The sequence below is a fragment of the Petaurus breviceps genome, unplaced genomic scaffold (assembly GCF_028583685.1).
Source record: "Petaurus breviceps papuanus isolate PSGF00001 unplaced genomic scaffold, PetGlider_PUasm1.0 90919, whole genome shotgun sequence".
Taxonomy (NCBI): Eukaryota; Metazoa; Chordata; class Mammalia; order Diprotodontia; family Petauridae; genus Petaurus; species Petaurus breviceps.
Window position 1 is genome coordinate 9,828,013 of NW_027187378.1, and position 13,122 is coordinate 9,841,134.

Here is a 13,122-nt window from a genome sequence, read left to right on the forward strand (position 1 = left end):
AGACCCCTGCAACAACAGCACTGTCCTTCACCAGTGGACAGTATTCATTCTGTCTGCTGGACAGTCTCCAGACCCCTGCAACAACATCACTGTCCTTCACCAGTGGACAGTATTCATTCTGTCTGCAGGACAGTCTCCAGACCCCTGCAACAACAGCACTGTCCTTCACCAGTGGACAGTATTCACTCTCTGTCTGCAGGACAGTCTCAGGGCTTCTTAGTGAACAGCCAGGTTCCAGGACTTCTTCAACAAAAGGACTGTCTTTCACCAGTGGACAAATCTGGCAAAATAACATCAAAACAGACAGACAAAGTACCAGCAAAACAGCCATGTCTCCTCAGTCCTTGGCAGCTCAGGGGGCAGGTCTCAAAAGTCCAGGGCAATTCAAAGCGGCCACCAGCAATTCTCTTAGTCTCTCTCTCTCCACGAGGTGCTGCTTCCAAAAAGATCTTCCGCCTCTCTCTTATCTCTCCAAATCTACATCACCAGCTCCTCCCAGTTCAGGACTTTCTTTTCACATCAAAAAGTCCATCCCACAGGTGGGATTAACAAGCTCTGGGTTTTAACACAATCAATTTGAAAACCAAGCCAATACAGGGGAATCTTTAATTGACATTACTATCACAGACCATCGAGATGAAAATAGATAGAAGTTAGGTGTGGTTTTGTCTCCAGCCAGTACTCTCTGCTCCTCTGAATCTAGTAAGCCCAGTACCATATGGTTAATAGGTGAATCTAGCTGACTTGCTTTTGAGAGACAGTGGTGTCGATAAAGTGCTGAGCCTAGAGTAAAGAACACCTGGGTTGGAATCTCATCTCAGGTACCAAAGAGCCATGTGGCCCTAGGTAGGTAGATGTTGTATCCTTTCTGAGCTTTAGTTTCCTGATCGGCAAAATAAGAATAAAATCTGAAGCACAAGGCTGTCTCACGGACTAAATGAGATCATGTAAAATAAGATGAGTTGTACATCTATAGACGTCAGTTATTATTATAATGACAGTATTAGCTTCAATACTCTGAGCATCTGTGATCTCATGCATCTGTGACTGATACACTTCCAGAGCAGATCACAGATTCTCTATTCTTTAGAATATGGTTTTGTGAGTTGTGAACCTTCTGGTGACAAGTCTATTCGTACTTTGCCTGTCCAGGTCAGAATGACCCTTCCTTGCCTTTGAGAACTTAGAGTCACCAACCACCACCTGCTGAGAAGGCATGAGAGTAGGAGTTTAGTGGAGGAAATAATTTGTGCTTAGAGAAAATCACCTTGAAATTATAAATGTCATAATTAGAACTTGATCACATTTAATTCTGTCATAACAGAGATTTGAACTGAGAATTAGAACAACTGGGATCTCTCTAGACTTTCCTCTGTCTTAATTAGCTACAGAACTATAGGCAAGTCCCTTTCCTTCTTTTGGTCTGTTTTGCCATCTGTAAAATGGGGCAAGTAGACTCAATGATTTCTACGACTTCTCTAGTGCAAACCATCTACTACTCTATAATAAGTCATTACCCAGATTCTTTTGAATTTTTTCAATTTTATTTTTAATTTATGGAATAAAACAAGCATTCTCATAACATAGTACAATAAAAAGATTATTATACATGAGATTGCAAATCTACTATGTACAACTTGCTATTCCTTTCAAATATACATCAAAATTATTATTTGATTTTTTTTTATTTTTTTCTTCCTTTCCCCCACACCAGTCTAGAGATGGCTACCATTAGACACAAATAGGTATATATGTGTAAGATTATTCTATACATACTTCTATTTATCAATTGTTTCTCTGGATGCAGGTAATGTCTTTCTTCATATGTCTTTTATAGTTAATTTGGGCATTTATAATACGCAAAATAACTTATTCATTCACTCATTCTTAAAACAATATTGCTGTTACTATATGCAATGTTCTATTGGTTCTGCTCATTTCATTCTTCATTATTTCTTGCAAGTCTTTCCATGTTTTTCTAAAATCTTTGAGCTCATCGTTTCTTATGGAGAATCAAAATTCCATCACAACTATATACCACAAATTGTTCGGTCATTCCCCAACTGATGGGCATCCCCACAATTTCCAGTTTTTTGCCACCACAAAGAGAGCTTCTATAAACATTTTAGTACATATAAATTCTTTTTCCTTTTCCCCTAACCATCTTTGAAAATAGACCAAGTAACAGTATTGTTGGTTCAAGAGATAGAGGTAGCTTAATAACTCCTTGGGCAAAATTATAGATAGCTCTCCAAAATGGTCGGATCATTTTACAATTCCATGAATAATGAATTAGTGTCCCAATTTTTCTGCATCCTTTCCAACATTTGTCACTTTTCTCTTTCATCTTTTTAGCTAACCTGTTAGGTATAAAATGATATCTCAAGGTTTTTTGATATGCATTTCTCTCATCAATAATGATTTAGACTCAGTCTAAATTTTAGAGCACTTTTATATGACTATAATTTGTTTCTATTTATTCATTGGAAAAATTGCCTGTTCATATTGGGAATGACTCATATTCTTATTTGACTGACATTCTTATCCAGATTTGACAAAGTTCTGACTACTATTTGTGAATTTCCCTCCATCTTATTTTTACTCACTATTTTCCTTCTCAGCCTCTCTTTTTACCCTATCCCTGTTACCTTATCTTTTCCTCTTATTCCTTATTTTACCCACCCCTCTAAAATTCTCTCCCTTATCTTCTCCCCTGACTTTCCTAATCTTTTTCTATATACCCTTTTAAAAATATCTCTCCTACATATCCCCCAGCTTTCTCACCTCTCTAGAAGTGCAGAAGACCTCTAAACCGCTTTAATCTTTAGAAATAAAATGATGAAAATTATTAATATAACTGCAATCTCACAAAGTATTGGATGGATCCTTCAAAAGCAGTTTTGGATGTGTATTGTCCCAGTCTTCACTTTGCATGACAGGAAGTGTACCTATAAGGCAAATTTTACCACAAATGAGACCCACACAATGCAGGTGGGTGGTTACATTAGCCTGACCAGACAAACTGCTCAGTGTTCAGGCTCAGATCACAAGGTTCAGGCAATGACAATAAATTGTTTATTGACAGGTTTATTGTAAGGGTACACAGAAACAAGAATAAAATTAGTCATCCCCTAGATTGTAAGGACAATCACCGGAGTCCTTAATATAGATGACTACAATAGTCATGAAGTATCTACAAGTAAGGAATATATGTGAGGATTCTGGGGTATGTAGTGAGCCTCATTGGTCTTGGAATTCAAGGTAGGATTCAGGACCCCATCCCATCACTGAATTAACCCAAAGCTTCCCCTTTCCCTAAGGTAAAGCATATTAGACACCATATCCCACCCCCATTCCTCAGATATAAAGTAGAAAAATACTGACATAACTATTTTTTTCACTAAGGCTAGTTCCCACAAAGTTTGGGAGAACAGTCAAGACAGAAACATGTCAGAAGTTTTTTCCCTGTTCTAAAGGAAATATTCTCTAGTGTAGACTGGCTTAGGGTTTCTTATAAAAGAGGGTGAATGTGCGGAGGTTAGAATCTGGGGGAAGCCAACTGCAGAAAAGAAAAACTTTAGAACACAGTATATATCTACTTCATAAAAACTGACTATAAATTTTTTTAAAGTTCACAAAGTGCTCTACTGTCAATATTTCATTCATGCTTCATAACAACACTATAAGTGTCATGGTATTATTGTCCCCATTTTACAGATTAGGAAACTGATGAACACACACAACTAGTAAATGTCAGGAGCAAGATCTGTTTCTAGGACTTCTTGATTCCATGTCTAACACACCATCTGCTATGCTATGCTGCCTTTCAATTAGAAAATAAAGAAAATGGGTACAGGATTTGGGTCTTTTAAGCCTAATCAAGTAGAGGTACCCCTTTTTCATTGGCTGGAAGAATTTGGCCCAGAGAATCTATTCTAGAGAGCTCAAGAAAGCCAACATTTCCACAAAAAATGAGAAATGGGCCAGGCAAGGGCATATTAACAACTCTGCAGGCAAACAAAAGCAAAAGAAAATTAAAGCTAGTCTCCAGTAAATAAATTAATTAAATGGAGGCTCATGCAAAGCTCCCACCTAAGAACTGACCTGGTTGTCAGGCCTGCCTCAATGACAGCGGACAGTGGGACGAAAATCCTAAGAAATACTTATGAAAGACAAGGGCACAGCTCTCCTTCCTTTGGCCTTCCTCTCTCCCTGGAAAGGCCACAGTTTACCAACTGCCCTCAATACCCATGAGCAGCAGAGATTAAGGAGAACCATATACATATACTATACAAATACTTTTTGGATCAGCCCACCCTCGCTGCTAAATGTGCTGTCTCACCATGAAGTAATCTCATTTCTCATTCAATTAACACAAGCTTCAACCCTCAGAATTTAACAAAATTAAAGAAGCATTCCTTCAAAGTTCCTTGGTACATATTTCTTCCTTCTTAGTCATGGAAAAGGTGAGGAGCAATTGTAGACAGTCTATGCACATGTGAGTCTTCCTTTTTCAGGCTTAAATTGGTTAGAATAGCAGCAGAAATTAGTTCTAATTTAATTTAGGGATGAGAAAGAACCTATGAGAGGGGCAAGAAGGAAAAGGACAGGCAGCCCCCCCAAAAAAATCTTGAAGCTGGGGAGGCCTGGATTCAAGTCCTGACTCTGCCTACTGCTGGTTATGTTGCCCTGACCAAATAATTGAACCTGTCAGTTTAATGGGTCTCTAGACTAGTGGGGCCAAAGTCAAATAGAAATGAGTTCACTAAACCATACATAAGGATACCTGCAGACTGCATATTGACTTAGAAAACCACATATTAACATTAACTATGTTCATTTTATTTTTACTTATTTTGTTAAATATTTCCCAATTACATTTCAATATGGTTCAGCCTATTCAGGAGTGTTGCAGGGCACATGTTTGACACTTCTGTTCATGATGACTCTAAGTTTTAGAGAGGGTGCTGAACTGCCTTGGAAGAGAGAATTTCCTCACCTGGGATTTCCCTGTATCAATGAAATCCCTATTCTATTTACCAATATTTTCTCATTCAAGCTTCACAACTATTCTATGAAATTGGTGCTATAGGTTTCATTAACCCCATTTAACAAAAGTGAAAACTGAGTCCCAGAGCAGTTAAGTGACTTGTCTACTATCACACTGCTACTAAGTGTCAGGGGAAGACTTTGAACAGTTCAGTAATTTGGTTCCTCTATGTTTCAATATCTCTTACAAAACCCAGCACTGCTGCTAAGAAATCAAGCCATTGGTTAGTTGAGCAGAGACTCCAATACTATTTTTACAAATGTTAATAACGTAACCCTTCAGTGGAAAATGGTCTTGAGAACCACTGTCAGGTGTGGGATTCCCCAGTGTCATGTAAAGTGCTAGAATCAGAGCATCTGGGCTTGAATCCTGGCTCCTGACCCTTTGTATCACCTTGGCCAAGGCAATACACCCCCTTGAGCAAACCTCCCCATGAGTAAAAGAAGAGGGGTTTGGAATGGGTCAATCACCTAATCAACGAGCAAGTGCTTACTTTGTGCCCAGCAGCACCATGAGATACTCCTAGCTACAATCTAGCTTTAAACACTGTGGTCATACATAAAGCCTTTCAATTCTCCCTATCAATAGAGTCCTACCTGTTTTTCCATAACTAATTTCCACAGGGACAAAATGAAAGTCACCTGCCCTGAGAGGGGTACTTTTGAATCAATAGAGTTTTGGGGGATCTTCTTGCTATAGTGGTAGTAATATGGCTACATGCTCCAGAGATTTATTCTGAAACATCTGGACAATTTTTCTGAGGGTTTGGGGGGGGTGAAGACTTAGGATTTCATTGGTTTAGAGAAATATTCCAGGTGTGGAAGCTCCCCTCACTGATGCAGATCAACAACTCATCTCTCATTTAAAGTGTTAGAAAGTAGTTGGGGTGGAGGGAGGGGGGCAGGATGAGAAGTTAGATGACTTGCCCGTGATCATGCAGGTAGTATGTTTCAGAGGAGGACTTGAAGGCAGATTGCCCTGACTCCAAAAATTCTTCATCTGTTTTGTCAAGATGCCCCTCTTCTTTATAATACATGAAGAAGCTGGAAGGCCAAAGCCAACTGAGACAAAAATGAAAAATTTTTATTCCTTCTCTTGCTGCAAAACAAATCATAAAACTGAGATTATAGGCTATACAAACCAAAGAGTAAGCTGATTCTGTGTGAAAATCTTCCAAGAACAAAAAGAATTTAAATGGAAAATTGGATGTCTGCCTTTTCCTAGGAAAAAAAACAACACACATTTAATACCATAATTCATTTATCAATGGTGACTAGTCATTCTCTCTGTCTCTGCCTCTGTCTCTCTATCTCTCTGTCTCTTTGTCTCCCTCCCTCCTTTCTCTCTCTCTTCCTCTTCTCTCCTTTACTCTCTCTCTCTCTCTCTCTCTCTCTCTCTCTCTCTCTCTCTCTCTCTCTCTCTCTCTCTCTCTCTCTTTCTCTCTCTCTCTCCCTCTCTTTCTCCTTCCCTCACTACTTCCTTCCCTTCCTCCTTTCCTCCCTCTCCCTGCTCTGGCAGTACCTATCCTGCCTCTGAAGCCTCTTGCTTTTGTCTGTCTTCAAGAAATGACTAGAATAACCAGCTTATATTTTGCTCTATTTCTCTAATTTCTCTAGAACAAGGGTTCTTAACCTGGTATCCATTAATGCAGATTTTTTTATCTATTTTAGTATTTTGATAACTATATTTCAATATCATTGGTTCTCTTTGCAATCCTATGCATTTATTTTATGCATTTAAAAACACTGAGAATGGTCCATAGGCTTCACCAGGCTTACAGAGGTATCCACGACACACAAAAGGTTTCAATGGAATAACAATTTAACAAATGTATAAAATTTTGAGAGGGAATAATAGAGTTCCATGTCAATGCTTGCAATTTCCTATCCCCTTCTTAGAATACCATGTATCTCCTAATTAAATAAAGTGATGTGCACATAGAAAAAGTGAAGTTTGTGAGACAGTGTCCCTTCATAAGATGAGGAAAAGAAAGTGACTGCAGGACAAGTGTGTTGCTATGGCATTTCCTACAACTTTACAATTCCCAGCCAAAAGACCCAGGTCTCTTCAATGCCCTCCTTTAAGCTGTCAGCTCCATTCTTGCTTAATGGAGTCCCCAGAACCCAGAGTCCCTCCGAGGGACATGACCACTGGGCTTCCTTTATATCTCTCTTTATCCTGCTTTCCAATAGCAGCACACCAAAACTCTCAGGTATTTAAATGAGATTTACTATATCATCGACTCAAAGATTAGTTCCTTGCAAGTAGCAGGGACCTGATAAGTATATGTTGAATCAAACTGAATTTAGAGTTGGAAGGAATCTCAGAAATCATTTCATCCAATCCCCTTATTTTACATATTTGAAAATTGAGACTCAGAGAGGGGAAATGAGTTCCCCCAGGTCACACAGGGAGCAAGGAGCAGAAACAAGATTCAAACCAAGATCTCTGATTCCAAACCCAACTTCTTGATACATCCTAACTCACCAGCATGAAAGGAGAAAATACAAGGTGAATGAGATGGGAAGAAAGGTAAGGTAACTACCTGCCTCTGACTTCTACTAGAGGTGTGTGATCCTGGGCAAATCATCATATTTTCTGAGTCTCAGGGGAGAGAGAGAGACAGACAGACAGAGACAGAGACAGACAGACAGAGAGAGACAAAGAGAGAAAGAGACAGAGACAAACACAGAGAGAGAGACAGAGACAGAGAGACACAGAGACAGAGAGACACAGAGAGACAGAGACAGAGAGAGAGACACAGAGAGACAGAGACAGAGAGACAAAGAGAGAGACAGAGACAGACAGAGAGAGACAGAGAGAGAAGGGAATGGTGCTATATGGCTTCTAAGATTCCCTCCCCCAATTCTAAATCTATGATGATATTAATGGAAATATTAACAGTTCAATTTACAAAGGTTCTTTATCCTCTAGTATCTCTGAGAAAGTCCTAGAATTGTGAACATTACAGCCACAGCTCTGAAACCAGACCATCTCCACACTATCATCTGTTTGCATTTAAGTCTTAACACTACAATTTTTTCACTGCTGATAAAATTCTACAGGAATACGCATGCTGGATCAACCATTTATGACAGATATCATTGAGGCCTCCTCCATCAGTCACATGCCCCAAGTGATAGACATATACAGTGCCAGCTGGGGCCCAACGGATAATGGGAAGACTGTTGATGGACCCAGAGAACTCACCCTCCAAGCAATGGCAGATGGTGTGAACAAGGTAAAATTCTTCTGAACATCTTGGGCTATTCACTCTAACACAATCATCATTATACATTCTATGTAGTGTTGGTTGTTGATTTTTTAAAAATCAAAGATGAAGTTCTTCGCTTGTAGTTTGGAGTGTAAGAATCATTCTAATCTGGGCATGGAGGGAAGCTTTTCACAAAATGCTGAACAACACTGTTAACGGTGCTCATCTACTGTATATGCATGGGTTTGATTTTTTTTACTTGGATTTGTTGTTTCATCTCTGGAGGGAACTCCCAGTGAGGAAACTTGATCCACCAATGTAGATCAGCACCTGTTTGTCTGGGGGAGATTAAAGGGTTAAGTGATTTGACCAGAGTCACACAACTAGTATATGTCAGAGAAACTGAACTCATTTCTTCTTGACTCTGAAGTCAAATCTCTATCCACTGTGCAACAGCCTCCTCAAAGGAGTTTAAATCAACCCAGATCCATTCCATGTGCTAACCATTTAAAGAAGAAAAAAAAAGATGCAAATACTTCAATACTCTGATGGACCTATCAGTTCACTGATGCGGCTATTTCCTCCCAAAATGCAAATCACAATCCATCCATGCCTGCCTGTACAACTCTTGTCTGTGTTCTTCCCTATGACCACCACAGGGAGCCCCTCTTTTAGCATGTAGGTAAACCTAGGTTCTCCAAGGCAATACCCAAGAAGCACAAGTCTGGTAGGTTCTACCTTGATGAGTGTGATCTTGCAAATACACTGTCAGTCACACACTAATGGCAGAGGTTCCCAGACTTATGTGACTTACTGTCCTCTTTTAAAAAAAAATTACTCAGCACCCCCCCCCAAGAAATTTACTTTCTTTAACCCATTAATGGCTTTTTTAAGTTGTGTTGTTTCAAAAAAATATATAATTTTCAAATGATACATCTTAAATTAAATAATTATTGAGTAATTACAATAAAATAATTTATTATAAATTTGTAGGTTTTTTTCTTACATTGAAATTTTTATGATGCAGTATTACATCATGTAACCATATAGTATCATTTTGTAAACAATTCATTGTACATACATATTCCTGCTGATGCATGCTGGACTTTCTGACAATGCACACCATGCTCACCTGGCGACACTTACTTGTTAAGACCTGTCAGAGAACTTTAACCACTGATCAGTTATAACTTGCATTTTGTGTATTTATTTGGAAAATAATGTAATCATTATGATTTTAAGTCTATTTCACAACAGATGAAACATGTACAAGCAGTTTTTCAAAATTATCTTATCTTTGTTCCTTATGCTTCCACTGGTCCCTAATTACACCCAAGGCTATTAGCACCACCACCCACATTGTTCCAGAGCCCCCCCAGGGGATGGTATTGACCACTTTGGGAACCTTTCTGGGAGCCTTGCCACCACTCTGGGTGACAAGTGCTTTGGCAATGGCAACCTATGAAAAAATAGGGCAAAGCAATTAATTATAGAATAATTCTATAGATAGGGACTATCTCTACCACCAACATCCTACTATGATGCCTTATCATAATGGGATCTTGAGTTTCCCCAAGCTATGTTTCTGTAAATGCATGGTAATAGAGCCATAGCTCTAGTAAGTCCTCCTTAGCTGGAAAGTCTAGTGATGGGTTGCATGTCTATCTTCTGAGAACCAGTCTAGCTAAGCTCAGAGAGACTCATCACCATGTTAACCAACAGGTGATGTATCTTTCTGCCACAACAGCTCTCAAAGATCAGCTATTCAGTTGCAGAAGAGTTTCAATCTGCCGTAGTGTAGGTAGTTCTTATCCTGACAAAAATCATTTATTCCATAAATATATATATATATATCAATTATAAGATACCTGGCAATCTACCTGTCATATGTACTCATTTTGAATATTTCCTATTTTTGTCCTATCAATCAATCAACAGACATTTATTAAGTGCTGATTATGTGGTAGGTACTTTGTTACTGGCTAGCCAAAGATAAAAATGAATCGGGCCCTGCTTTCAGGGTGCTCATATTCTATCAGGACACAATGTATTCAACTCTAAAAATATGCAAAATACATACAAAATAGATGCAAAAAATTCAAACCCCATGTTTCTTCCTTTCCCATCTTCTTCCTCCTTTTTTTCCTTCCTCTATCCAAAATCTCATGCAGGAAGCACAAAATTCTGGCGTTTCTCTTCTTGCTGCAGTTGGCAGGTTAGACTTTGACACATTGAATTGATGAGATGAGACACTTCTGAGAAGGGATACTGTTTCACCTTGAGCTTGTCTCTAGGAAAAATAACAAATCTATTGGAATGCAGCGGGGGGGATGGGAGGGAGGAGAGAAGGAGAGTGGGAGAAAGAGAGAGAGAGAGAGAGAGAGAGAGAGAGAAGCATCCCAGCATGACATACTGAGCTGTCTTTGGTGCTAAGACATCATTTCCCACTGGGACCCAGCCTAGGGGTACATAAGAGGATTGTCTCTGCACAACTCATGTGCTCTTTTCAGTGTTGCTTTATTAGCTGCCAAAATCCAGAGAGCCAAAAGAATCCAGAGGGAAGTTAGAAACTCTGGGACATTTGTATGTCTATTTATGGAACTGAGAGTGAAGAGTGCAGAAGAAGAAAGTTAGAGAAAAGAATTATATGGGAAACTGAACAACAAACACAAAAAAAGCATCAACCCTAAGCTAAATTTGTCATTTTAGCCACTATATGTATGATGTGAAATAAGTTTCCTTGCCTCTATGGGTTTCAGTCTATGAAGTGGATGGATGATGGTTCAGAGGGGAAACAATGGTAAAATCGGTAGCTTACTTACACACTTACTTTTTGTGTGACCTGGGACAAGTATTTTAATTTCCATGGCTCTCAGTATCCTCATCTGTAAAATGAGAGGATTGGACTAGATGACCTCTAAGGCCCATTCCAGCTCTAAAGATTCTATGGTTCTTTAAAAGGAATTGAGTGGACTTGAGTCCTTTCTGGAAAAAGTATCATTGCTTTCTTGATAACATAAAATAGACCAAGAAAAACAAATTGGACAGGGTGTGGGGACAGACTTAGAAGATGAGGAAGGTTAAGGTGTGGCACAATGATATTTTTAATTATTTAATTTTATTTTTAATTATTTAAATTCTGTGTTTACCCTTTTTAGTTTATATGATTATAAGAGCATGTTGTCCAATGTGTTTTTTAAAATAGTATGATTATATTTATAAAGGCATTTTTTGGCATAATAGAAAAATTTCTGAGTATAGAGTGAGAGAGACATGCCTTTTATACTTACTAGTTATATAATTCTAGAAAGGTGACAACCTCTCTGTGCCTCTAGCAATCCCCTAGGACTCATATACTGCTTTAAACAAGTTATCTGCATTGGTGGAGAGAATTCCCATACTAGGAATCACCAATACTAAAGAAATCATAAATGCTTCACATATTAATATATGGTGAGAATTAGTCTTACTTGGATGATAATATATCAATGAATGAATAAATTAAAATTTATTAAGCACTTACTATGTGCAAAGCACTGTGTAAAACACTAAGAATAAAAATACAAAGTCAAAACAGTCCCTTCCCTCAAAAGACTTCCTTTCTAATGAGGCAGAGAATATGTATACATAAAGATGTGTGTGTAATATATGCAAGATGATAGGTAGTCATGAGGGAAAGGGCATCAGCAGTCAGGAAACGTTTCATGCATAAGTTAACAACTGAGCTGAGATTTGAAGGAAACCAGGTTTTCCAAGAAATGAGGAGGGGAAGCATTCTAAGCATGAATGATACCCAATACAAAGGCACAAAGACAGGAGAGCTAGAATACCATGTGTCAGGATCAGTGAGTAGGCCAACACACCTGGATCATAGAGTATAAGGAGAATAGAATGAGAGAAGACTAGAAATGTAGGAAGGGGCCAGCTTGTGAGGACTTCTATACATCAAACAGAGGAGTTTATATTTGATCCTAGAAGCAATAGGAAACTAGAGTTGAACAGTGAAGTGACATGGATCAAACCCGGATTTTCAGAAAATTACTTTTGACAGCTATGTAGAGAATACATTGGAGAGGGAAAAAGCTTGAAGCAGGAAGACTAGTTAGGACACTATTACAATGGTTTAAGTGAAAGGTAATATGAGACTGAATTAGAGTTGTTCCTGTATGAGAGGAGAGGGTGTATGTGTGTGTGTATGTATATGTGTGTGTGTGTGTGTATATACACACACACACAAATGTGTGCACTACTGTATCAACAATGCAATATTCACAATGACTATGGCAATTATAAATATGCTAATGTGGTTATTAATCACATAATATACCAGGCTCTCTATATAGGGGAAAAAGCTAGAACATTTATTAAAATACCAAATAACTGAGTCCCAAAACCGGAAAGTCAAAGCCATCACAGTAGTTATGAAGTTGGCACACATAGTTAACACCCACATTCTCAAGCCTTTAAAACAGAACAGGCTACCTCAAGCAAAGGTCCTCCTTTCCCCACTCACACCAACTGCTCAGCATCCAGGAAGTGTGCTCCCAGCAGTTCCGGATCCCTGCAGTTCCAGTCCCTGGCAGAGCAGGAGTCCTTAGCAGAAATTTTGACTGGCTCATAAAAAAGGGGTTTGTGCCTCCACCTCCACCTCGGCCACTACCATTGCTGCTGCCTCTGCTGCTGCTGTTTTTGCCGCCAGTCACTGCAGGAACTCTAGCTTGGCTTCTGCTTCCTCTAGCTTCACCCCTTCCTGCTACATCAGCAAGTCCAATGGGGTATGGAAGATCTTTAAATCCCATAACCCTTACATTCGGCCCCAAGATCTTTCATGTTCCTTACTTGGCAAAAAATACATTAG

At 38.9% G+C, this 13,122-nt stretch overlaps 1 protein-coding gene across 1 annotated transcript in view; it reads left to right on the forward strand.

Annotated features, from left to right (window-relative positions):
• Positions 1 to 13,122, forward strand: part of PCSK2 (proprotein convertase subtilisin/kexin type 2) — a 331,471-nt gene that overhangs the window by 263,735 nt on the left and 54,614 nt on the right. The window contains exon 8 of the mRNA XM_069075455.1: positions 8,116 to 8,291. Within this exon, the coding sequence (XP_068931556.1) occupies positions 8,116 to 8,291 (176 nt within the window). The remainder of the gene's footprint in view (positions 1 to 8,115; positions 8,292 to 13,122) is intronic.